General features: G+C 47.4%; 2 protein-coding genes across 8 annotated transcripts in view; both read left to right on the top strand.

Moving 5' to 3' along the window:
* The window catches only part of SMURF1 (SMAD specific E3 ubiquitin protein ligase 1), a 46,156-nt gene extending 36,771 nt beyond the window's left edge, over positions 1–9,385 (top strand). For 3 of the 5 annotated variants that reach the window (XM_062613555.1, XM_062613550.1, XM_062613552.1), the window contains exons 12-18: positions 204–318; positions 1,017–1,195; positions 1,936–2,073; positions 2,279–2,399; positions 3,707–3,908; positions 4,717–4,801; positions 5,736–9,385. In XM_062613555.1, coding sequence (XP_062469539.1) covers positions 204–318; positions 1,017–1,195; positions 1,936–2,073; positions 2,279–2,399; positions 3,707–3,908; positions 4,717–4,801; positions 5,736–5,835 — 940 coding nt within the window. In that variant the 3' untranslated portion in view covers positions 5,836–9,385. The remainder of the gene's footprint in view (positions 1–203; positions 319–1,016; positions 1,196–1,935; positions 2,074–2,278; positions 2,400–3,706; positions 3,909–4,716; positions 4,802–5,735) is intronic. The other 2 variants (XM_062613551.1, XM_062613554.1) reach the window with 1 other exon arrangement.
* A 1,949-nt stretch (positions 9,386–11,334) lies between these two features.
* The window catches only part of RNF216 (ring finger protein 216), a 77,766-nt gene continuing 62,898 nt past the window's right edge, over positions 11,335–26,202 (top strand). Inside the window, exons 1-2 of one of the 3 annotated variants that reach the window (XM_062613535.1) lie at positions 11,335–11,399; positions 25,805–25,930. In XM_062613535.1, coding sequence (XP_062469519.1) covers positions 25,864–25,930 — 67 coding nt within the window. In that variant the 5' untranslated portion in view covers positions 11,335–11,399; positions 25,805–25,863. Of the gene's footprint in view, positions 11,400–16,890; positions 17,061–25,804; positions 25,931–26,202 lie in introns of those variants that run through there. The other 2 variants (XM_062613536.1, XM_062613534.1) reach the window with 2 other exon arrangements.

A 26,202-nucleotide genomic window follows, 5' to 3' on the forward strand; every position in this document is an offset into this window, starting at 1 on the left:
GTCTGCCTGTGAGTGGAGGAAGACACTTGATGGGTTTTTAAGCAACCTTTTTGGTCTGCACGTGGGGAGCAGTACAAGGTGGTCTGATTTTGAACTAAGCATTCAGCACTGATGATTCACAGTAATCGTGTGGTCTAAAACGCCAGTGGAAGCTGCACCCTTCTAAATACCATTTCCTTTTTGTTCCTCTTCTTTTTGGGCAGAGAATGGTTGTATTTACTATGCCATGAAATGCTGAATCCCTATTATGGACTTTTCCAGTACTCCACAGATAATATTTACATGCTGCAAATCAATCCAGACTCTTCTATCAATCCTGTAAGTATTAACTTCTGAGCGACGTGTCTGCTTTGTGGTGTTTTGCTATAGCTGTTCTTCCATGACAGCAGTGTAAAGTGAAGGGTAAGGAGAGCAAGAATGTGTTAATGACTCTCATATTGACATACTATGAAGCCGAGGGGTTTTGTTCAGAAACTAAAAACATGATAGAGGAGGTATCCTTTGATAAGAATCTTATTTCTTTGAGTCTCATTTCCTGACATTTGTTCTGTAGGATGAGGGAGATAGATTGGAAGAATCTCAACCAGAGCAGTTATGCTTCAGTTTCTAAAAGCCAGCTTATAAGCAACATGAAAGGCATGAAGGAAATAAGCACCTGGCCCGATTCCTCAAGAGAAAAAACATTTGATGGTTAACAGAATAAAGCCATTTGTTTGGAATTGTCCCATCTTCTTGCATTCTGGATGTTTCATAGGGATTTTCTCTTGAGTTTTGCCCTTTGAGAGGTTTAGAGGCCTCGTATCCCATTTATTAGTCAGGTAATGCACAGAGACTTGTTTGAGGCATTTAATCATTAAGTGCATCTGGTCTTGGTTATGTCAGGAGGAAAAATGGTGGCTCCTCTTGCCCAGAGGGTTGCAGATAACTGGCACTGAGCACACAGCTGATGGTGCAGATATAACCACAAGATGTCAGTGTCTTCCTGCTGCCTGTTTTTCTTCCCTCTCTCCCTGCAGGACCATTTGTCTTATTTCCATTTTGTTGGTCGGATAATGGGTTTGGCTGTGTTCCATGGACACTACATCAACGGGGGGTTCACGGTTCCCTTCTACAAACAGCTCCTGGGGAAGCCCATTCAACTCTCCGATCTGGAATCTGTCGACCCAGAGCTACACAAAAGTTTAGTCTGGATCTTGTAAGTACTGTGTTTAACAATTGTCTTGCTGTTCCTATGTTAAAAGGCTCCAGGTACTTGAGGAAAGGCTTCTCTGTGTTAGCTCTCCTTCCAGCAAAGTAGATCCTAAACCATTAAGCACTTCATTAAAGTATCAGAGTATCGAAATCCAAACTCAGGACAGAGATCTGAGGGAGAGTACAACCTTGTTCCAAAGAACACCAACTTTGATTAAAATGGAAGTAATTTGGGCTTCAGAACAAATCCAGTGTTCACCCTTGCTTTGCATTATCTCAACTTCTTTTTCTAAATGCTGGTTTGAATTCTGTGTTTAAAGTTACTGAGGATGTTGAGGTTCACTGCGTGTGATCTCTTCCGTGCTTCACATTGACACAGGAAGCACATCAGAGTATTGCTCCCTATGTATCTTTATGTCTGCGTGTTTGTGTATATAGGATTTTATTCATTATCCTGAGTACTACTAGAATTAATGTACTAATTCTAGTTAATACATCTAATGTACTATTAGTTAGTACATTGCTGTAGTAGTATCTGATCAGTATTTAATCAGGCTTTTCAACATCTATTAAGCTATATAGAAAGTGGGCATTGTGGCAGTACTCCTAGTGGTGTGAAGTGCTGATGGTTAGTTCCTAGGTTTACCCTGAAGACTGCTTAAGTGTTCAGTAACGTCAGCATCACCACTGAGAGTTATGAGACGATCCAACGACTAGGTTTACCCCCTGTCTTTCTGTTGTCAGAGAGAACGATATCACCCCAGTTCTGGACCATACATTTTGTGTGGAACACAACGCTTTTGGGCGGATTTTACAGCATGAACTCAAACCAAATGGCAGGAATATTCCAGTGACAGAAGAGAACAAGAAAGAATATGTCAGGTATTGCAGAACAAAAATATACCCTGTAAATGTAATGTCAAGAAGATAGGAATTGTTGATGGAAAAGAAGCTGGTAAACGCTCTCATAATACTAAATGTGTGTATTAAACCAAGTTCCTCTGTAAAATGAGCATCTTCCAGCTCTGCTATAAAAAGCCTAGTCCTAGCTCACTGTCCCTGACTTTTTCTTTCCCTCCTCCCCCAGGTTGTATGTAAATTGGAGATTTATGAGAGGAATAGAGGCACAGTTCCTGGCTCTGCAGAAAGGTTTTAATGAACTTATTCCTCAACATCTCCTTAAGCCTTTCGACCAGAAGGAACTTGAGGTATGTCTTTTACCCACATGGAAGAGTTCTTTGATTTGTTTGATCCACACTCAAGCACTGCTTTGAGAACAAACAAAAACCTCACAAAACTTAGTTCAATGTATGTACCAGAAAGCTTTGTGTTCATTTAACCAAACCCTTTTTGGTTTATTCCAGACATCCTTTGGGTTAACATTATTGAGAGGGCTGCTTAAAAGGGGAAAGACAGATACATCGGGTTGTCTAATGCAGGATTAAAGCTCAAAGCAGGTGTTCTGAGCAGTACTGCGAGTCTGGGGCATTGCTGACAAGACCTAACATGTTATCTACCTCAGAATTTGCTTCCTTCAGTTACTTCACAATCATGGCTGTTTCTGTATGCACACAGGGCATGGTTTCGATAGACTAAAATACAAGTGTAGAGCAAACAGAAAAGAATTTGTCTTCTCATTGCATCCTGAGGTGCAGATCGCTCCCTCTTAAAATCAGTCCCATTACAGCAATTTTTCACCTAGTTTTGCCTTTTTATAAGGCAGCCTGTGGCATATTGACAGTCTGTGGTATTGGAAGCACTAGCTCTGTGCTAGTTGTTTGTGCATGCTGATGGATCCCATGAAGTTACTGCGTTCCATTTGCTAGCTGCTTGAAAAGGCAGATTAAAAATCCATTACCTATTTCAATGCTGGCTGCATCAGAACAGTCACAACTGCCCTGATAATGTAAACGACTGAGAGTGCCGCCTTGGTGGCACAAAAAGGGAGCTGCTAAATGGTAGCTCTCAGAAATGTGACCCTCGACGTGGACTATTATGGGAAATGTAGAGGATGACACACATTTGGTTGGATGAAGTTGTTTCTATGCAATTGATTTGTCGTTGCCATCAGTGACTGCCTTTTGCAACCTGGTGTCACCTGGAAAAGAGACTGAAGTGATGTGTCTGGTCTGTAGGTGTATTGCAGACAAACCTGCATCAGTACAGTGATGTGCTGTGCAGTAGATGGCATGTCTTCTAGTCTGTGCTGTACCCTCTTAAAGATATGCTTTACTTTTCAGGTAGCATTGATTTAACAAAGCAGGTCTTGAATGGGCTTCTGACTCTATAGTTTCTTGTGCAGATTCTAGTTCAAGTCTATTTGGCCTCAGCTTCACTGCTGTTAAACTAGAGAGATGTATTGCCTGTTCTGAACTGCTTTGGAACATTACCTTGCACCAACAAGGTGGTTCAAGCACGTAAAGAATGTGAGGCTTCATGAAATGGTTTGTATATTCTTACAGCTGCAAACCTGAAGTGACTCTGCATGTTAAAGCGTTTTGTAATCCTTTACCAGCTCATCATAGGAGGCCTGGATAAGATAGACCTGAATGACTGGAAGTCAAACACCCGTCTAAAGCACTGCATGGCAGATAGCAATATTGTGAAGTGGTTCTGGCAAGCAGTGGAAACATTTGATGAAGAAAGAAGGGCAAGGCTGCTGCAGTTTGTGACGGGCTCGACGCGTGTCCCACTTCAAGGTTTCAAGGCTTTACAAGGTGACTGACGTGGAGGCTGAGTTAATCTATGGTGGGAGAAAGAGATAAAAATCACGGGGTATTTACTACCCCTTGTAAAGTATCAGCGTCTGGCTGGATAACTCAAGCACTTTACATCCCAAGAGCACTTTTACATTTGTCAGCAGCTCTGCTGATGGTGAACACTTCAGTCATTGCTGATAGTGAGAAAAGCTGGTAAATCTGTCATCGTGTAGTGCCTTTGACTGGTGTCAATATTAGTTTGTCAGTCTCCCGCAACTCTGGACGGATGTTAAAATCACTGCATGGAAGCACACAGGGGGTTATAGAGCTGACCAAGCGGCATTTTCACATGAGAATCGTGTTCCCTTCATTATTTGGCAGCAAACCATTAGACTTTAAAACAAGTGCCTTAAAGTTGTAGGTTTTATCTTCAGAAAAGGTGGCAGCATCCTTGGCTGCTGTGATTCTCCTGATAGCGTTCCATCTGTTGGCTGACAGTAAACTGATGTCCCAGAGTAAAATACCTGCTTCTGGTTTACAACTAAAACCTTCCTGTACCTAATTCTGTTCATTTCTGAAGGTGCAACTTTGTTAATACAGAATTTAGCAGCTTTCCAAAACACTGGTCTGCAGATTGTTGTGAACAGCCCTATTGCTTCTGCCATCCCTTCATCAGCTGCAGACTGACCTACAGATTCAGCCTGTGCCATAACTATGTTTGCAGCTGGAACTGTAATCTTCGCTCTTGCTTTTACATAAGTGGCAAAATCTGTGTGCAGGAATGATGCTTTATTGAAGTGCATTAACTAGAATGTCTGTCTGTAAGGTTCTACAGGCGCTGCAGGACCCAGACTATTTACCATCCATTTAATAGATGCAAACACAGACAACCTGCCAAAAGCCCACACTTGGTAAGATTCCACATGTCACTGCTTGCTTTCTCTTTGTCTTGGTTTAAAGGAGCATCTCTCCTTGTCCTGAGTATGGATTAACTGTGTGGTATGCATAGGTGACTCCAAGTGTGCTCTACTAGCTTGGAAATATCTATACTCTGCAGCCAGCAAGATAATCCACTTCTCTTCTTACAGCTTGCTTTATCTTCTATGCTATCTGTGGTTTTCATTTAGCCCAGAGTTGATTATTCTGGATAGTGAGATGCTTGTAAGTTTATTTCTATGTGTAAGCTTGTTTATATGTGAGATCCAGCAAAAGCATCCGCTGAGAAATGACTCCCAGCCGTGAGCCCTTGCGCGGGATGACAAAGAATAGATTTCAGATGTCAGATGTAGGGAAAGTGTGCTCTTGGCACAGACTAGGCACAGACCTGGGCTCTCTTACGGAAGTCTCACTCTATCAGAGACAGGAAATCATTTCAGCAGCAGCACAGCTTGTCTGCAGGCAGAGCAGGGAGCAGCCTGCCTGAGCTCTTGCTTTAGTTGCAAGACTCCTACATCTGCCACCTTCAGATGCCCGATGAAGTCATGCATTCCTGCTGCACGAATACAGTTGTTTGTTATCTTGTCTCCTTCAGCCACTGACGAGGCCAAATTCTGGCTATATGTAGCTATTTAGAGTTTTTTTTTTTTCCCCAGTAAATAGTTTAGATTTTTATAGCATCATAGAATCAATTGGGTTGGAAAAGACCTTTAAGATCATTTAAGATCAACCTTTACCCCAGCCCTGCCAAGTCCACCACTAAACCATGTCACTAAGGGCCTCATCTACACCATTTGTGAATGCTTCCAGGGATGATGATTCCACCATTCCTTGGGCAGCCTTTTGGTGAAGGAATTCTTCCTAATCTCCAGTCTAAAATGCTTCAATGTGTTGTTATTTTACCCCTAGCTTTAACCGGATTGACATTCCGCCTTACGAGTCATACGAGAAGCTTTATGAGAAGCTGTTGACAGCTGTGGAAGAGACATGTGGGTTTGCTGTGGAGTGAAAAAGCAACCAAAGGAAACAGATGCTAGCTCATGGACCACCAAATCAAAAGCTAGAAGAAGCTTGCTGTGAACTTCCTGCTAAGCTGTCTGAAGCATCGCAACTTAAAGACAACTTAGAGATGGGGCCGTTTCCCTTCCGCCGCTGGTGGATGAGGGTGGGGGTAGGGGCTTTTGTTGGTGGTTTCCAACTTTATTTCCTCCCCTTCATTCCAATAACCCCTTCCCTCTTCCTCCATCTCCCATACAACGAAATGCAGCCAAGTTCAGCACTTGGCTTGGGTTACACAGGATATTCTGCTAGATTTGTAACACATATTGTGATAGGGTCAGTGACTTGTGGGGGATTTTTTTAATCATAGAATCAAAGTGTAATTAGGAGTGAGCTTAATTGGCTGAGGACTTGCAGCTGGTAGATGTACTTGGTTAGTTTGTCCTAAATCAAGCTGGAGCCCTTGTAAGAGTCTGATGGGTGCAGAGTGTCTGACTGGCACTAGGATTTGCACTGCACATGTTAAACACCGGTTGAAAAAGTCACCTTCTAGCAGAAGATACCTCCACGTCACCACTTAACTGAAAGGTAAAGAAATCCAAGTTCTGCCTTAGCAGGAAGCTCCCAGTGGAAGCTGTGGCTCACCTAGGGAAAAGTGAAGGAATCTGGGACAGCTTAACTGGTATTGTATGATTTCTTTTTGGTTGTCCTGGCTGAAATCTGATTGTTTTGCACACAAACAGTGATTTCCTCCTGCAGAATTGCTTTCCATAGTTCGTTCCGATGTAAGTACCTTGCAGAGAAGCCTTGTGAGGAGGAGGCAGAGGATAAAAACCTGTTCCATCCCAGAGCTGTGATGTCTGTGCCGCTGGTGTTTTACCCAACGTGTGTTTGTGTGACTTCAACTCCTGAGACTCACTAAGAGCTCAGTTAACAGAGCAGACTTCTGTTCCAAAGGTTTTAGCCTTGGCAAAGGCTGATTTGGAGGTTGAGATAAAGGGTAACTATACAGCGAGTACACTTGAAACGTTATGGAAAGCTATGGGAAGAATTTATGACTTCAGTTCTGTAGGGATGAAAAATATCTCCAGAGAGCCATAGAAAGGCTAATTCCCCCCCCCTTCAAATATCAGAAACTAATACTAAAAGGTTTATTCTCTAACACTTTGCTAAAACAACTTCCCAGGGGCAACAGAAGCAAATCAAATACCTGAATCACTAACACCTTTTCCAGTTTGCACACCGAGATGAGACAGTGTTTTAACACGGCTTCAGAAAGACCCAGTGACCTGTCCAACATGTCTAAACTTAAGTAAAGCAGGCTTGCTTGTATAGGATTTTTTTTCTCTTTGGCAAGCCTGGTTTTTAGAGAGATTCATTACTGAAACCTGTAACAGATGTTATGTTTATGGAATAGTGCATTGAAATTCAGCTGTGGGTAAGAGATCGTTCTTAGAAGACGTCTACTTGGAATACTTCTATTTTGTCTTTTTTTAATGGAATTTGATAATAGCTTTAAACTGTGATAGGACAGAAAGTAGACTCTTGTCAAAACCCTGGCATCTTTCTCTGTTTTGTTTCTCTGTGGTTTTCTTTTCTTTTCCGTTCACCATCGTTCTTGTGGTTTGGTGTTGGGAGTGAGGAGCGCATCGGAGGTGTACAATTGTACCGTATTGTGAGGCTTGCACGGGGTGGCTGAAGATGCTCATCCAGCAAGACTGTAAGGAGAGGTGTAGTCAGAGCCATGTCCTGCAGGAAGTTTTTGGCACTTGAGGACCACTTTCTGCAGTTCTGGTTGTTGGGACTACGTGGATCTTTTGCAGGAGAGAGAGGAAAGAAGCATCTGTCTGGTCTTGGTTGAGTAGCAGAGTACCCAGGCATAGAGTGTATTTAACCCTTTCAGTACATGTGAATGTGCAATAAACCAGTCAGATAAGACACATGCAAAATGGATTATTGCCCAAAAGCTTTGCATGCAGCCTCATGTGGATTTTTCACTAAAAGAATATTAAACAAGAAGAAAAGCAGATACTAAAGCCCACCACGATCCAAAATCCTATCATGCAAGCTCTACGTGCAGCGCAACTGGCTCAGTGAAGACCAAGCGAGGTGAAGACCCTTGGTTTGGAGATCTACAGGTCAAGTAGCTTTATGTCAATGCCAAAGTTGACATATGATAGTCCCTAATGTCTTTGCTAGGTCAGTGTTTTATGGAATGCACAAAAGAATAGGCAAGGATTGGTGTTTTGGCAAGTCTGGGGTTCGCTGTAGTTAAAAAAGCCCTTGTGAAGGTACCTCCTCCATGCTGACAGTAACAGGAATAGGGCACCGTCTGTTTAATGATTTCAGTTCTCTTTTATAGAGCTTCACCACCTCTCCCATCGTGTTGTCTTTGCGATTTCGTGCCACTTCAGTGATGATGAAGACATCTTTTGTGTTGTTCTCTACGTGCATTTGAGGCAGGCCTTAAAGCTGGTCGGGTGGGTAGAGGGAAATGAAGCAGAATGGGGTTTAAGCGATGGCTTCTTCTTCTACGGCTGGTTACCAGGCCAGGGAAGGAGGAAATGCAAACAAGGGTTTGCACAAGCTTGAGCCATTGACTCTCTGTTGGGATAACCTCCGCTGTCGCAATTTGTGTGTTCATTCCCACTTGGTCTGCCAGCACTTGAACTGGTTGTGACTTCTCAAACTTGCCCAAAGAATAACATCGAGTCTGGTGTTCGTTAACGTCATTGTTCCGCCTCGTACACGGATCCTCTTGGATCTGACCCGAAGGAGATGACAAGGTACAGCGTGTCTTTTTGTTCCTGTCCTAAAGGCCAACCTAAAAGCTGGTCCATTGGCACCACAGACCTTCAGTGCTCGCCCTGATACCGCTCATCAGCCTATATACTCTACGCTCAGGGATGTAGGAAACCACCACTTTGCTCGTGTTTTACATCGCGGAAGAAACGAGACTGGTTCATGAACGTTGGTGTTAACGCGGGCATTCCGTTAGAAGAGACCCTGCTTCAGAAAGGCTGCTGGGAGCTCCAGGCAGTGAACTCAGCGTTTACTCCTCAGTGTGTCCTCAGTGCGAGTCGAGGCGGTTGTGAAACCCAACCCACTTTGTACAGCAGAGATCCAGCCCTTGGGGCCCTCTGGAGCCGGAGCCCAGGTACAGGGGTTCAAGTGTGGCACACAGCAAGTTCCCAGAGACACTGTATGGATCTGGTTTTTAATTCCTTACTTCTTTCGTTGTTCCTCAACCACTTTATAATGTGTTTTTTTTCTTCTTCTTTTCTTTCTTTTTTTTTTTTTTAATTTATTATTTTGTAATGTCCTGTTTAAGTATTGCTGCTATCCTTGTTCTTCTTCCCACTGTTTTTAAGGCAGATTTATTTTGTGAAAGTTGTACACTAATGTTTCATTGTATGTCTAAATCAAAGTATTTAAAGAAATCCTAGTTCTATTTAATGTGGTTATGGAACCAGCTGGAATCAACAGTGATTGTATAGTAGGCTGGACCCAGGAGGTCATGTTCATTTTTGTTACATATGCAATAAACTCACGACTTTAAACCTTGGTAGCCACCCATTTTGTTGTCCCATACATATGGAAGCCACAAGAAAACTGGGGAGTGTGATAGAGCTGTACTTAGCCTAGCAACAACAACATCAGTATTGCTGTTCTTGAAGATACAGCATTGCCAAATAGGTGCAGTTTGGTTGACGGAGCTGGAATTCCATGTGATGGAGCTGTCCTGGAATCAGCACTGGTCTCCCATCAGGATCCAGTCTGTTTCCAGCATCTTGGCAGTGGGATCATGGTCACTAACTCACAGACAAGGTATTGAATGCAACTGATATTGCAGGTTTATAAGGACCGCATAGAAATCCTCCTTTCCAGGCAGAACACTTTTCATTACCACCCATACTCATTTTCCCTTCTTACCTTACTATTTAAGCTGTTATTTTTCCATAACCTCAGTTTTCAGGAAAGAAATTACAATTCCCACAACCCCCTTAATGGGAGCTGGAGAAAGATTGATTCACGTTGATGAATCTCTGCTTTCCTGATCGCTGATTAAAACAACCCCAAAACAACCCATGTCTTACAAGCGGAGAAGGATGGGGACGGGTCTGAGGATGGTATCAGGGTGTGCACAAATGATGGAGTTCATTTGCCCACCCCTCAGCTGGCAGCAGGGATGGGGCATCCACAGCCCCTTTGCTCTGCTGAGCGTTGCCTGGAAAAGCCATTGGCCTTCCCCGCATGCATTGAGAAACCAATCTCAATGGAAGTGGGATTTGCCCCTCTGCCCCCAGCCTTTCCCACTGCCTGGGAAGCTTCATGGGGTGGGATGTGGCACTGCCTTCATCCTCTGCGGGCTTCAGCTCCCCATAACCCACTCTCCAAAGAGGAACTGAATGCAATCAGGAACTCGGTGATGTCCTATCCCCAAACGTGCTCTGGCCCAGATGGGGGGGGGGGGTTGAGGGTGCTTTTGGGGCGGCAGGTCAAGGGTCCCAGGAAGGCAAGAATAGTCCTTGGAACCAGCCTGGGTCCTGTCACCCACCCCTAGGGCAAAGCACCCCCATAGGGGACCTGCACTCCATAGGGACTTCCCCTTCTATGGCAAGGCACCCCATAGGGGTCCTATAACTCCCCCCACAGCGGAGCACCCCCATAGGGGACCTGCACCCCACATCAGCAGAGCATCCCTATAGGGTTCCTGTATTCCAGTGCTCCCACTCACCAGCAGAGCACCCCGATAGGGGACCTTCCCCTCAGTAAGCACCCCCATAGGGGTCCTCCACCCCATAGGGAACCTTCCCCCCCGATGAGCACCCCCATAGAGACCCTACACCCCCCCTCCCCATAGAGCACCCCAAAGGGATCCTGCCCCCCCCCCACCCGGAAGCACGTGCAGCTCCTCGCCCCGCCCCTTCCCCTTACGCCCCGCCCCTCCCTCTCCTCCCGCTAGAGGGCGGTGCCGCCCGGAGGACCGCCCGCCGCCGTCGCCTCTATGGTAAGTTTCGCCTCAGAGCGGCTCCCCTCGGCGGGGGTGGGTTGCCCGTCTCTCTCCCTGTCCCTCCGCTCCCCGCCGCCGCTCTCTATGGTGCGGGCGGAAGGAGCCGGGCCGCGGCGGTTCAATGAAGCGGGGCGGTGAGTGCGGCCGGGAGCCCCTGGGCCTCCCCTCCTCTCCCCTCAGCGCCGGGTCCTTGGGGGGCCGGGGTCGGGATCGGGCTCTTCCCGCCCCGCTTCACCTCAGCGCCGGGGGCCGCTCCCCATTCACCTCAGGGCCGCTCTCAGGCCCCGGGGTCCCGCTGTCCGCTCCCCATATAATATAATAAGGCAATGGGGAGTGGGGGGGGGGGTCTGTCTCCGTGGGGTCTCCTGACCGGCTCGTTGCAGGTACCGTGGGCTGAAAGCCACCGTCGGCTCCGGAGCTGGTGGGGAAAGGCGGATGTTAAACTGTGCTGCTGCTCTTCCGACCTTGTTGTGTGGAAACACTCGGTGCCGCTCGGACGTCTGCTGTGGGAAGGGAACCCAAAACACGGCCGGACACGGAGCACAGGGGCTGTGTAAGAGGTACTAGTCCTCCTCCTCCCCTTCCTTCTCCTCTTCCTCCCCCTTATCCCTATCGACTCGAGTGCTTGGTGGCAGAGAGCAGGCGCTGGGAGCTCTGATGTCCATAAGGCTTTTATAACAGAGGTGACTGGTGGTTGCTCTTCCATGGCTGGAGGAAGGTTGGGGTTTCACTGAGCTATTCTGAGGCTGAAGAGCTCCAGTGTGCTCCAGGAGCAGTGCTCCTGCATGGGCTGCAGAGTGCTTCGTTGAAGGTCGGCTTAAAGAGCCACTGTCACCCCCTGGTATCCACTGCACTGGGGCTGTGTTTGCTGGGCACACAGCTGCTGCTTGTGGCCACGGATCTGGCCCGGGAGGTTTGCATTCAGGATACGTTTTCCTTAAGCAAATATCTCCAATGTTTGGGAATGACTGAACGCCTGTTTGAAAGATACGCGGTATGTTCTTTATATCTCACCTTCGCTTTGTGACCTGAAGTGTTGTCTTCAGGTGCCTTCTAATACTTCAAGTTGAAGTCTTACTAAAAGATGCTTATGCCAGAAACATAGGGTTTGTATGAACAAGTTCAGTTGTTGATGTTCCTGTTCGGTGTCCTGGCTGCTGGTTAAGCAAGGGGCTGTTTTGGAGGTGAAGCGTTATGGTTTGGGCGCTGTTCTGAGACCTCTGTGGTCGCTGATGCTGCTGCTCTTCACTTTCTGTTTCCATTTCCTAGGCAGAACGCTGAGGGGCTATGGCTCAGCTCTGTGTGTGTGCTTTTCCCAACATTTTCTGTTGTGTTTCTATTCCAGCCTTATGGAACAGCATACTCCTCTCGCTTTATTCTGGGCAACAATCCTAAAAGGAATAGCTGATTTCTTTGGTGCCTGAAAGGCACGGAGGAGCCTTAATGCTAAGACCTATGAGTAGATCCCTGTTTGTTCTGTCCCTGTGCTGGTTGGTTCCTCTTACTTCCAGTCCCTGCTGTCTCATGGATGTACTCTGGAGCTGTTGCAGGTTTCCTGCAGGAGAAGGCAGGTGTTTCCCCTGTCAGGTGGATGGACTGGACTTTGCATGCTCGGTTATAAAGTGGCCTCCTCCCTCTTCCAGAGAGGATGGTGCAAGGGCTCATTATTTCCCTCCAGCAGCCTCTTTGGAAGCTGAGGGGGGATGTTTGGGAGCCATCCTTCTGCAGACCCAAATCCTGAGCAAATTCTGGCACATCCCTGCCCTGGGGCTGTAGGAGCGTGCAGCGCAAACCCTGTGGTGGTACCCATCTTCTTTAGGGTTAGCAGAAGTGCAGGGACAGCTTTTCCTTATGGAACTGTGGGATTTACAGCTTTAATCTGAGCTTTCCATTTCCAGGCTGAATGCTGTACAAAAATTCCACTGCTTTCCATGAGGCCTTTCCATGCTGTAAACATCTTAATAGCTTTCATGTGCTGGGTGTCTGCGTGGTGGGAGATGTTATCCACAACCATCTTAACAGGAGTTTGTGCCTGGAATACCAAGACTTGGGAACGACCTCAGACCAGCTTCCTGAAGGGGATATGTAGAGATGTTCAGTGTGTTTGGTAGCGCTGAGTGTTGGTAACGGGCCTTCTTCCATCTCTTTTCCTTTCCTTCCTAGGATGCTTTCCTGTTGGCCTGGCTGCAGGCATCCCTCCTTAAGCCAGGGCATAACTAACAGCACCTGGAAGAGCGTTTGAGGCAGGTTTCAGGTTGCTAAGGTACATTTGGGTTCCAGCAGGGTGCTTGCAGCCTGTTCCTGAGCTTGTGCTTCAGGAGCTGCCTCCGAAGTCCAAATTCCTGGGCAGAGCAGTGCTTTGTCTGCTGGAGAATGCAGTGGGCGTTACTGCCGGCGGAGAGCACTGGCACCGGGGCCTGGGCTTTGAAATTGGATGCACAGCCCTAAAAAGTCCTGTGGCAAAAATAGGTGGAGCGAGCACAGAACTCCAGTGCAGCCGGAGCCAGGCAGGAAGCATATCCCAGGGGCCAGGAGCTGATTCACAACCTGGAGTAGCACAAACCCAAGTGTGGGAGAAGCGGAGGAGCCCGTTGGGTGTCTTTGAGTGCCTGCTGGAAGAAGCTCCCATTCGTGAAGTTGGAATGGGTGTCTTTATTTGTCTTTATTTCTTTTTAAAGCCATTGTGAGTGGTTTGCTGCGTTGGGGTTCACCACTGGCTGCATTCTTCTTGGGACAGTCAGAGCTGTGCTGCTAATTCCTCTCTTGAGAAGCTTGGAGGGGGGGTTTCTGCACATGGATTTGGTCTGTGGAGATATTTTAAGCCTCTGTTTAAATCGGTGCATTCAAACATCATCTTAACTACTTAAAGGAGAGGCATTAATGGCCTGTGTGTGCATTAAAGTGGTTTGTATTGCTGTGGGGAGATGGGTGGGCTTTCCAAGCTGCTACATGTGACTTCAATTACTCCTAGTAGCATCTATCCCCAGTGGGGAAAGTGCCTTTTCTTCATTCCATAAGCAGTGGAAGGTGTGAAGCATGCAGCTGACTCCAGTTATCTTCCAGGAGATAAGGTCATTTGTGTGTGATGCGGTAGTTCCTGTGTTTGAAATGGAGCTGAATAATGTGCTGATCACCGTTAGTGTGCTGAGGAGTTTGTTTTAAGCAGGTTACTGGGAAATTTGGGAAATGAGGGGTGGGGAGGGCAGGGAGAACAGGAAAAAAGCCACTTAGTAGTGACCTGGTGGCTTGGATAAGTTATCTTTGCCAAAGCACTGCGATGCGAGATAATAAGGAATGTTTTTCTGAGCTGGGATAATCTTGTCCTCAGCTGCATTCATATCTCTCTCATTGAATTTCAGGTTTATTTTGGAATATCTCAGGAGTGCTGTTTTTCCACTGGGTCAGTGCTTGAGAGCTTTTTTAAACTAGCTTAAGAGCTAGTCTTAAAATCCTACAAATCCTTGAGAAAGCTGAATTCTTGAGGCCTATATGCAATATTCCTGCTGAAGAGCAGGGCCTTGAGCAACCTGCTGTAGTGGAAGGTATCCCTGCCCGTGGCAGGGAGTTGGAACTGGATTAGCTTTAAGGTCCTTTCCAACCCAAACCATTCTATGGCACCTTTTTCCTACCCACCAGCACCGCTGTTGTTCCCTCCCTGTGTCTGGGAGGGGAACTGTCAGTGGATAAAGCACTTGGCTTTGGGGAAAGGTTTCAATACAGGGCAGCTGTGAGTCCTGCTGCCCTCTCATAGTGTTTCTGACCTAGGGAACTGAAGTGAAACCTGGCTTCCCTGCTGGCTTTGGGGGGAGCCCAACTCCTTTGCTGTCACCAGCGGTGCCTGTCTGTTCACAGCGAGACTTCTGGTCGCTGCTATCATCACTCATTACAAGAGGCAAAGTCGAGGAGCTGAACTCAATCTGGGAGCAGATGTAGGTGTCAGGGTGACCTGGAATGTTTTCAGTTGGCTTCTGAGGCCAAGCACTGTGTTGCTGACGCTCGGTTGCTTACCTCTGTAAGGAGGCCAAGCTACTGTTTGCGTTATTCAGATCAACATTTGGACAAGGTTTGCAGAGTCTGTGTGTGATGTTATTCTGTAGTATGAGGTGATTAGGATTTGTACTGGCTGGGATCTTTGTTTAGGGAATATATGGATGGAAAAGAGCCTCATGGTAACGTATTTTGTCTCAAGAACTTCTCCCACAAGGCCTCCGTGCTGCTTTGTCAATACTGACGTGCTCTTATCAAGCTGTGGGTGCTTATTGCTCTTTCTTGATTGGAGATAGGAACCACAGCGGTTGGCATTTTGCAGCCTTTGCAGAAGGAGAGCACATTTACACTTCTACTCCCCAAATACCATCCCAGAGACGTGCTGCATCTTTACACTTGATGGAGGAAGGGAGAGGAACCTCCCCCTGCTGCGCCTTCTTGAAGGTACCTGGAAGCCAGAAGTGGCAGGAGTGCTTGCTCCATACCCGTGGCAAGTACAAAACGCTGTTGCCTGAAGGTGTTGCAGTGGGGTAGAGTGGCACAGGCGGTGATGGTGACTTTCCTTCTCTCCCTGCTCTCGCTGTAGTGTTCTGTAATTCAGTTTGAGGGAGGTGACAGCAGCAGCAGCTCTCTCCCTCCCAGGAAAGCAGCGGTGCAGGGCGTCTCATCCCTCCCCTGCTGCTCGCATTTCCAGCTGCAGATGAGCAAGAGCCATCAGCAGTAACTTGGCCAGCATAAATAGTTCATGTCCTCTCTATATATATTGTTAAACCAGAATCCTATTGTAGTGGAGAAGGCTCCATTGTGTATAAACTGGGAGGTGCCCTTGGATCAGCCACGACTAGCAGAGACCAGCTTGCACTGGCTGGAAAGCACCTCGAACACAGTGTCTGAGGAGTGCTCCTCAGCGTGGTGTTTATGTGTTTGTTTAGCAGTTTGTGGCTGCTTTTACTGTCTCTCCATCCCAGATGGTGAAATAATGTTTGATGTACTGTTGCAACACCCAGGAAAAGAATTTATATGCTCTTCTGTGAAGGCTTAAACAGTGTTGGACACTTGACTGTGGTGACTAAGAGGTAGCACGCAGATTTGCATCCTGGAAACCGGCATGTCCTTAGCAAATGGTTTGGCTGTAGCCTGTGTAACCTCTTAGGAGTGGCCTCTAGTGGCTTTTGTAGACTTGCATATGTGAAATGGTGGTTTGCCATGGGCTGAAACTGTGGTGTACCTAAATCTGTGTGGCTGTGGACCTGGAGAATTAATGTACAGTGCTGCTTTCCTTGCTTTTTAGCTGGCCAGCTGATAATACGTTCATTTGTGAGCTGTAGTCATCTCAGAAGAGAATAAAGCTTCACATGGAGCATCACTAAATCCAGCCATGAGCTGATTTCAGTGGGTTTAATCCTGATGCAGTGGTACACCTCCCTCCAATACAACCCCTTGGCTTCCCTGCTATTCTAACCTATTCTGCTTCAACCCTGCAGTGCCACTGCCGCGTGATGTGTGGATGAGGTCAGGCTGGACAGCTGTCAGGAGCCTGGACGGCTGCCCTTGGTTCTTGCTTGCTGGGCTGGAATTGGTTGGCCACAAGGCTGCAAATGAAACTCAACCCAGCTTTACAGCAGTGATGGCTGGAAAATCTTATCCCAAGTGGTCATTTGAGCAGTAAGGGCACAGTTCCTGTGGGTTGGTGGCCATCCTCCTGCAGCAGTTCTTGGGTGCAATAGGCAGCTTTTCTGTCTCTTTCCGTTAGGAATCTGTGCAGTGTGGACTTGCTGCCCGGGTACTGTGTGTGCCTTGAAAGCTTTCTGTTGGTGTTCTGCTCGGTAAATAAGGCCGTTTAACACCCGTTTCACTGCAGAACTTGGCCTGTTGGCTCCCTCTGCCTCTTGTACACATTTAAGCCCTTCAATTGAATGTGCAAAAGCACCTTCGAAAGGCAGGGCTGGATCTTGGATTTAGGAGTGCGTGGAGTCTGGTTGCTAATTAGGTGTCAGCTGTGGTTGCATAGTGTCAAGTGTTAGGCTGCAGTTTAAGGTCTCCCTCCTTGTTGCAGTTTATTTTAGCATCTTGGTTCTTCTGTTTCTGCCCTGGTAGATGCGTGAGGATCTCATCTGAATCCTCAGGAATGGTTTTCCAGGCCATTTCTTTTCAAAGGTGTTTCAAACGCTGGTGGAGCTCAGCACGAGAGGAGGTGACAATCTGTAGTGTTGGAACATGACCATCTTAAGCAGGTATTGCAGTGAAACCCTTCTTAACATGAAGCCACAGCTTCTGGCCACTGACCTTTGGAACTGTGGCAGTGCAGATGCTTAACGTGGCTCATAAGTAAGGCACGGCTGGAGTAACCAGAATATGTGACCTGAGAAGCTTCATCCTGTTTGGAAGCTCCTCATTCTGGGATGTTTGACACTAGAATGGTTGGTGGCAAGCTTTGAAGTCCATAGTTCTAAAAGTACTGGGCAGATCAGCACAGAAACCTTCTTTTTGGGGGGGGTGCACTGCTGCAGGGAGTCGGGTGTCTTTGCCTTCTGTGCCACCTCAAGGTCAAGTGTTGGCCTTTATCTTGTCAGCAGCTTTGTGAAAGGAGGTGAGGTGCCTTTTGCGGGCTGCAGCCTTGGGAGCAGAGTTTCTTGTGATAGGTTAAGGCACATCTAAAACAAAATAAGAGTAAGAAATACCTCCTTCCTTTCCACATTTGCTCCTACCGGGGTCCTTCTGCTGTTGCGAGCTGATGGGGTCTCTGCAGCATGTAAAAGCACGATGTAGGTACCCCTCTTAGTAAGAAAGATTGGGGTTGTTAAGCTTTGAGGTCTTTCTGGTTTACAAGGGCGTGTATTGACAGGAGAAGTGGCAATGGCTTTAAGCTGAAAGTGGGGAGATTTAGATTAGATATTAGAAAGAAGCTCTTCTCTGTGAGGGTGCTGAGACAATGGCACAGGGTGCCCAGAGAAGCTGAGGCTGCCCCATCCCTGGCAGTGTTCAAGGCCAGGTTGGACGGGGCTTGGAGCAAGCTGCTCTAGTGGAAGGTGTCCCTGCCTATGGCAAGGGTTGGAACTGAATGAGCTTTAAGGTCCCTTCCAACACAAACCTATGATTATGCTTTTTTTATCGGGAATACAACTTCCCCAGGTGCAGCTTAGATGGCTTCTATGGCTTCAACATTTAGGGTGCCATTGCAGCCTAGCAATCCTTTGTGACTTCGTGAAGGGGGCTTATAAGGATGCTGGGGAGGGACTGTAGTGATAGGACAAGGGGTAACAGGTTAAACAGGGGAAGTTTAGATTGGATATAAGGAGGAAATTCTTTACTGTAAGGGTGGTGAGGCACTGGAATGGGTTGCCCAGGGAGGTTGTGAATGCTCCATCCCTGGCAGTGTTCAAGGCCAGGTTGGACAGAGCCTTGGGTGCCATGGTTTAATGTGAGGTGTCCCTGCCCATGGCAGCGGGTTGGAACTGGGTGATCTTAAGGTCCCTTCCAGCCCTAGCCATTCTATGATTCTATGATTTTAAAGTCCTCTGGCTGTTCCTGCAACTAAAACTGACTCTCTGTGCTCTCTAACCCTCTTGGCTTTGGCCTAGCTAGTCCCTTACAGCTGCTTTTAACATCAGTTTGCATGCTGTGTGTATCCTGTCTCCCCTTGCTCCCGGTGCCCCCAGTAAACAGGGCTGCGAGCAGAGCAGGCTGCTGGTTGCTCTCTGTGTGAAGGTCAATGCTGTGGCCTGTCCCAGGGTTACTGCAACCAGCAACCTTAAACTCCTTTATTTCTCTGTTTCCAGTGTAAAACTGGAGTTGGTAACCTGAAGGCTCCTGAAGATGTTCATCCACCTTCTTCACTACCGAAAACCTTGTGCTTGGTTTAGCTTTGTTATGTCTTTTAAAGGTGACATTCAAGATCCCTTCAGAAAGGGAAGAAAACACTAAGGATTTGGAGAGGAAACGCTGTGTCCTTTCTCCTGGAGAGCTCTGTGAAGTACAAACAGCAGAGAAGCACTTCTCATGTATGTCCTGGGGCAGGCAGGGCATTTCCCTTGTTCTTTTCTATGTGGCCGCTGGGTTGATGGGAAGAGGAGGCAGTTGCAGTTCATGTTCTGTAGAGCTGGTAGTTGTGGCAGTGTTAAACCCACACATTATGGGTTTAATAAAGGTGCTGCTCCCAGAAAGGAGCTTCTGCCTCCTTCTCTTGGGATCCGTGTGAGCTCAGGGCAAGAAAACTGGAAGCAGAACTCATTGTGGAAGCAGCAAATCCCGTGGTTTCACGTGTTTGTCCCCACCCTTACACCACAAAATCGGAACGAAACAGCTCCGTGAAGTGATGCTCTGGGAGGCAGCCTGAGCCCAGAGGGGTTGGTTTTGTCTGCTTGTGCTGCTGCACTGAAGGGCTGAGCTGCTTGTGTCTGAATTGTGGCTTGAACATGAAAGCTGGCACCTGTGTTTGTGGTGGGGAGGGAGGTTTGGGATTGTGGGGATTATACGGGATGCTTTTGCACATGCCGCAATAGCCTGGGGCAGGCAGAGTAGTCCCCTTCACAGGAGAGACACCTCTTCTTCCCTCAAAGCCTTACATTTTCCCTTTGCTCTTAAAATGAGCTGCTCAAGGCAATGGCATTAACTCGCTTTCTAACCAGACCTTGTGAATGTAATGCTTCATTTAGGACTCAGTCTGATAGGGGAGGTAAATGCCTGATCCAGAGCTCCCCACCTCTTGGGCAGAGCTTTTTGCATCCATCAGAATGAGCAGCGTGGTGCTGGTCAGAGATGTGAGGCTACAGAACCGTGTTATTCAGCAGGACTGAGAGGAGTCGTGGGAAGGCACAGGAACATCCGGCACTTGACCTTGATGCCAGTCGTCAGGGAATAGCTTGAAGCCATCAGGAGCTTTGAGTTGAGTTGAATTAGTAGTTGCCCATTTTTGGACACCAAATACATCTGTTTCAACACAGTCTTTAGAGAAGAGCTCGCAGAGCAGGGATGGGTTTTGCTGGGAAAAACTGGTATCATTGGAGGTAAATAGGATAAAACAGGAGAGGTTTCTTTTCTCTTGTACTCGATAGATGCAATAAAAATAGAGATTGGGGTTTTAAAAGGATCATGATTAAGAGATAACCATGACCTTAATGGAGTGGTGAACTGCAGGTGAAGTGGACGAGAAGTCCTGTGGTGTACACACTATTGAGATGCTTCCTGGAAGTCCAAAGTTGACTTGCAAAATGGGAAAGGCATTGTTAGAAACCCAAGTAATCCCTAAAAACCTGCTCTTTTTATGGCTCCTGACTAAACAATATTCGTGAGGCTGAAGCAAGAACACAGAGATGCAGCTCATACCCTGTTAATCCATATATTTTCTTTCCAAAATACTCTCTAATGCGTTCTTGGAATGCTGTTGACTGAGGATTGACTGGAAAAATGCACAGGAGAGATCTGAGTGAGGCTGCTACACAGAGTACAGGTGCTGCGCCTTGAGTAGGAGAGGGTGAGGAATAGGGAATGTGAAGTTGTGATTGCTACCAGAGAAGCTTGAAGACTCCCTGTCCCTCTTCTCCATTTTAGTAATGTTCTAGCCTGGAGCACTGCTTCTGGAGCCAGGAATGATGCTGGTGTGGCTACAGAAACAGTGGCTACTCTGAGATGCCTTCTGAGCAGTTTGTGTGTTGCCCATCTCATACGTATGACGAGGTGATGTCCAGCTTGGATTTACTTGCCGCAAAATGCTTTATGTTTCCTGATTTGGTGTGGCAAAATCAATTCTCTGCCTTTCTGCAATAGAACTGTGCTCCCTGGCTTTTCATGGAGGAAAAAATGGTTCACTTCAGCTTCTGTCCCTTGGATTTCCTCTCAGATCTCAGGAATCCTGTCTCCTTAGAGGGTGTATGTGTCTGTCTAAAGTCATTTGGTAAAACAAGCCAACTGCTAATTCATTGTGAAACAGGGGGTGTTCTAAAACATACAGGTAGATTCTGGTATTGACTCTCTTGAATGGTTTGGGTCAAAGGGACCTTAAAGCTCACCCAGTTCCAACCCCCTGCCATAGGCAGGGACACCTCCCACTAGAGCAGGTTGCTCCAAGCCCTGTTTGATAAATGAACATTGTGCCCCTTCAGCCCATGCTACATGTCCACAGATTGCTGGCAGAACTACATGGATGCAGTTGTTGTAAGCCTGTGTCTGTTCTGTGCTCCTAAGAGGAGCTTTTGGGCAATAGCTGTAGCTGGTTGTGCTGTTTGCCTGGTAAGCAAACAGGAGGAAGCCAAGAGGCCTTGCCTGTGAGCTGCTGCCCACACTCCCCTACCTTTAGGAGGCCAGGAGCAAGGCTTTGGGATGAGGCCAGGAGCAAGCTTTGGGATGAGGGCAGTGCTTTTGTTCTGGTGGCATTTCCCACTTTTGCCTGAGCAGGGGGCTGGCCTCTGTGCCAACCTGCTCAGCAGAAGCCCTGCTGCAGGTCCACATCTTAACCTCTGCCTTTATTCCTTTGCAAGGTGTGATGCAGTGGTGATCACTGCCTTGTGCATAGCAAATAGAACTTGTTTGAGCCCAGCAGTTCTTGTCAGGCTTATGATCAGGGGATTTCTGATTTCCACTTGGGATGCTGTTGCTTGACATGATGTTAAACTCTCCCTGCTTTTTCTAAGTGACTGTTAGAAAGAGCAGCCCCCAGTGCATCGTGAACCCTTTGAAAGGTTTCAGTGCAATGCTGACAGTAAGGCTGGTTTATTCCCCTTTGGAGCTTTTCTTGTTTCAAGGGCTGAATGCGGAGCTTTTCACTTTGCTGCTTGTCACAAGCCATGCATTATTTAAGCACCTTCTCTTTGTTTTAGCAGCTTGAAACAAGCCAGGAATTCACCTTGCTCGCAGGCTACCAGCAGACACGTTTGCTGCCCGCAGGCAGAACGTAGGAGTTGGTGCTCTTCTGTCAACGTAGGTGAGCAACAGTGGTGTTGCTGTATGGGGAGAGGCTAAAGCACACAACGATTTGATGTTGCTGACATCTCTTTTAAGTCGCTTTTTCCTTTTTCTCCCCCCATTCGGTTGGGATTTCGGTTCCTACCTCCCCTGCAGTGCTTTCTGTCTACTCCTGTTGCCTTGAGCTAGAGCTAGAAAAGAGCACTTTGAATCTAATCCCATTTTGGGGATGTGGGAGTTCAAGATTTCAAATACTATAAGTAGGGGGAAAAAATACACTAAAGCGTGTCTAGGAGGGGGGTCTCCCCTCAACTGTCACTTTGGATTCCAGCTCCATCAGAAGACGCTCGTTGCAGCACGAATGTGAGGTGGAGGGAGCAGATTTGAGTTCTGCTCCAATTACTGCAGTCCAGAAACGCCTGCCTATACCAGGAGTTTAAATATATTCACAGTACTGATGCTTGTTATTTTTAGGCTAGGCTAAAAATATTCAATGTGGGCTTTGCAGGGATTTTGAATGGGGTTTGGAAATCCTTGTGAGGCATCCCTGTCCATGGCAGGGGGTTGGAATGAGATGATCTTCAGGTCCTTTCCAGCCCAAACCCTTCTGTGTGCACCTGACACCTGCTCCACCTCTTAACAGCAGATCCATCAGCTTTTTAGTAGTGGTTGGGACCAGTGATTTTGTGACTTACATTTTGGCATGTGTGAGCAGCTCGTTTGGGAAGAATGCATGACTTCAGCTGTAGGTCTGAGATGTGCTGCAGGGAGCAGTTACACACAAGTCCCTGATGGCCTCTGATCTTCCCGTTAGCTGTTCCTTTAATGGATTCTTCTCCTCTCAAGTTGCTGTAGGAAAAACCTTAATGGGGAGGATTCTTCAGCCTGGGCACTGAAACAACTTGGATGTGCAGCGTCATGAGTACATGGAGTAATGCAGAACACAGAGGGGAGCTCTGGGGGTCTTCACTGCTGTCAGCGGGTGCCTTTGAAACTGTGACAAGAGCTTTGTGTCACCTGGGTACTGCATAGGGATTCGAGTCCCAAATCCAGTTTGCGCTGTAATGCAGGTGGGAGCCCTTAGGGAAAAGGGAAAACCACCACCAACAAAGCAAAGTGTCTGCCTGCAGCCAGGTCTTTTAAAGCAATTCTAATATCCTGTCCTTGACTGTACTGCACAAAAAGCTGATGGGCATGTTAGAGCTTGGTTACTTATACATAGCTTTATTCTTCACCTATAAATAGGCACTGAAATCACTGAGGTAGTGTGGAATAGCTTCTTCCCATCTGTCTTGCTTTCTTGCTCCGTTGTTTATGTAGGCAAAGACCTGGCTTTGATCTTGTTACTTCACATTCTTGGCAGCCTAGTGCTAGAAACATGAACAAACTTCTTATTCATGCCACTGCATGGAGCTGGCCCATGCTCACAGATAGTTGTTTAAACTAGAGCTCTGTACCGACTTATTGACAAAATGAATTGCTAGCTCTCTTTGGAAGCTTGGCTTTTCCCCTCAAAGCAGTGCTTTATTGAGCTGCTTGGGTTCTTCTGCAGTCTGTTCTGAAATAGAGAAGTGGTATATTGCCAGTTCTTTCCAGGCTTGGCTTTTTTGTTGTTGTTGCCTTGACTGTGTATTACCGTTAATGCTATTTATTCCTGCTTTTAAACCACCATACGTCTTCTGATAGTGTGTGTGTGCATCTTGTACAGGGGCACAGACACGCTGTCAGCCCAAATCTCATTTCCTGTGCCTTTTCTTGATGCACAAGGTTGAAGTGTTCGAGTTCCTGTCTACAGGAACCAGCATTGTCTATGGAGAATATGGCTTTAACGTCAGCTTTGTGGCTTATCCCTCGTTCTTGGATGTGAACAGCTCTGGCTTTCAGTTGGAGAAAGCACTATTTGGAAGAAGACTTCCTGGTGACTGTGCTGAGCGTTTGTGGTGTCGGCTCACTCACACGTACACACATCCCCTGCTGCTAACACCCCTCATGCCGCTGCAGGGGAGACGTATCCAAGCCACTTAGCTTTGCACAGAGCAAATCCAAGCAGACATCTGTCTAGCCGCTGTCTGTACCACTTGATGCTGCAAGAGATGATTTGTGGCTTCCATGAACGTCCTTGTTCCTTCACAGCCCGTTTTGGAATGATCCTTTTTGCCTGCCAAGAGGTTCCTTGGTTGAGCAGGAGGCTGAGAGAGGTGGGTGATAGCAATGCAGGGGCTGTTGGTTATTGCAAGGGGTGCTTTTGTAGGACCAGCCTGCTGGGAAGCAGAAGTGGTTGGCGTGGGTACAAGAGGCCTGAGTGCCTCTCCTGGCCCTGCTGCCAGCCTGCTCAGTGGCCTTGGCCGTGCTGGTCCTTTCTGTGCTTTCATTTCTCCATCTTTTAGATGGCAAGAAGCACATTGATCTCTTGTTTTCTGAAGTACTGAGAGGGCTAAGGGTGGAAAGATGCCATGCAGGACTAGGTGGTAGCCGAACTCCTTTTAAGAATGAGTTCACAGGGCTTTTATACCAAGTGTGCTGACAGTGACCCAGCTGCTGAACTGCAGTTCCAGCTCTTGTCTGCACAGATGGGAATGGTGCTTCCATGCCCTTCTAGCAAACGAAGATTGATTTCTCCTTGTTTATGAAGCAGAAGCTGAAGAACCCAGTGGAAACACTCCCAAAAGCTTGCTTTTGGAACATGTTTGAAGCATCAATATGCCCATGGTTCTCTTGTGCTTAGTGGAAATAGGGTGTGCTACTGAGGTTACAGGGCTCAAATATCTAGGAGTAGCTACATATTTGTAGTAATGCTGGTTAAAGAGGCCTTTGCAGTTCCTTTAGCCCAATGTCCTGCTCAAATCTGGACCATTCACCAGGTGAATGGGGCTGTTTGTAGCCTTGAAAACCTTTATGGTGGAAGCTCCCCCTGGAGAAGGCTGGTTCAGCACTGCACCGTGCTGCTAGCACCTTTTATGTGTGTGCTGAGCAAGTGGCCTGCCCTGAAATGGAGACAAAGCTGCCTCCATCTGTCAGCTTAAATCTCCCCTCTGTCAGCTTAAAGCCATTCCCTCTCATCATGTCACTACAGGCCCTTGTAAAAAGCCCCTCTCCACATTTCTTATAGGCCCCTTTAGCATTCCTTTGGAAGACTGTTATAAGGTCTCCCCTTAAGGAGGCTTCTCTTCTCCAGGCTGAACAAGCCCAGCTCTCAGCCTGGCTCCGGAGCAGAGTTGCTGTTTGTGGCAAGGAAGTACACTCTGCAGTGTGTTTTGTGCCTGCACTGTGAACAAATCACACACTTCTACACTGCCCTGCCAGGGCTGCAGCTCCCTTCAGACATGCCAACAACATGGGCATCATGGTAGTGAGCTCAAAGCATCTCTGGTCCCTCTGAAGTTGTGCCTCGGCCTGGCAGCACGCAAGGGAGTGATGCTGGTGTCTCCATTTCATCAATGGCCAGCACTTCATGGTCCTGCTCCTCATAGAATAGTTAGGGTTGGAAAGGACCTTAAGCAGCAGAGCTGTCGGATCTGACCCATAATAACGGCTGTTCCACCTCAGTGCTGGTGCTTCTGCAACACTTGTGCATGGTAGGACTTTATGGGGATGGTTGTAATGACATCAACTGGTACATCTGAGATGCAGGCTTATGTGGTGTTGCCCTGTGGCAGCTCAGGCAAGTGGCTTTTGCTCCTCATGGTTAGATGGTGGCAGAAGTACCGCTGTGAGTTGATGCATCAGGGTTTTGACTTCTTGGAAGCAGGAGATGCACAGCTGGGGAGGGTTGGAATGCTGGCTGGACAGAATTGCACCTCCCCATCCACCCCTTTATGCAACTGCATAGCTACAAGCACCTTTGTGTCTTCTCCAAAGAGGCTTCTTGGGCCTGGTTGCACTCGGGTTGCTCCTCAGTTGGCTGTCTTAACTGTGAGGACAGGAAGTAACAGAAGCATTCAGAGGTGGCATTTATGGAGAGGCTGTGCATGGGGAGCCAGGAGAACCCGCAAAGTTCTGGCACTTTGGTCTTGGGAAAGCCGGATTAGGATGCTGCTGAGCTTGCCTTATGCTCTTCTGGCTTTACTTTGTCTTGTAGCTCCTCGCGTGAGCCTGACTGCGCCTGAACACTGACACTTCTGAGTACAGCTCCTTAAAATGGCAGAGGGGGATGGAAATGAAGAAGCCATTAACTTGAACAGCTTCCAGAGTCGCAGAGGGAAAGGTGAGTACTGCTCTGTGTGTCTTCCTGAAGTGCTCTTTGTGAAAACTCAGCTTACAAGCAGCAGGGCTCCTCGATGCTAAACTGGGAAGAGTGCTGTTAAGGGGAAGCTGCTGGTGGTCTGTTTTGCCGTGTCATTCGCTGCTCTGTTACACTTCCTTCACAGCCACCCACTGAAAAGTCTTTCCTTTCATGCAGACATGCAAAATATTTGGCTCTTGCCTTTCTCGTGTTGTACTGCCTCAAGGCAGATTGTGAACTTCTTGGGAACACCA

This window comes from Pezoporus occidentalis, unplaced genomic scaffold (assembly GCF_034315485.1).
Source record: "Pezoporus occidentalis ecotype Australia unplaced genomic scaffold, CSIRO_AGI_Poc_V1 ctg169, whole genome shotgun sequence".
In the NCBI taxonomy this organism is placed as follows: domain Eukaryota; kingdom Metazoa; phylum Chordata; class Aves; order Psittaciformes; family Psittacidae; genus Pezoporus; species Pezoporus occidentalis.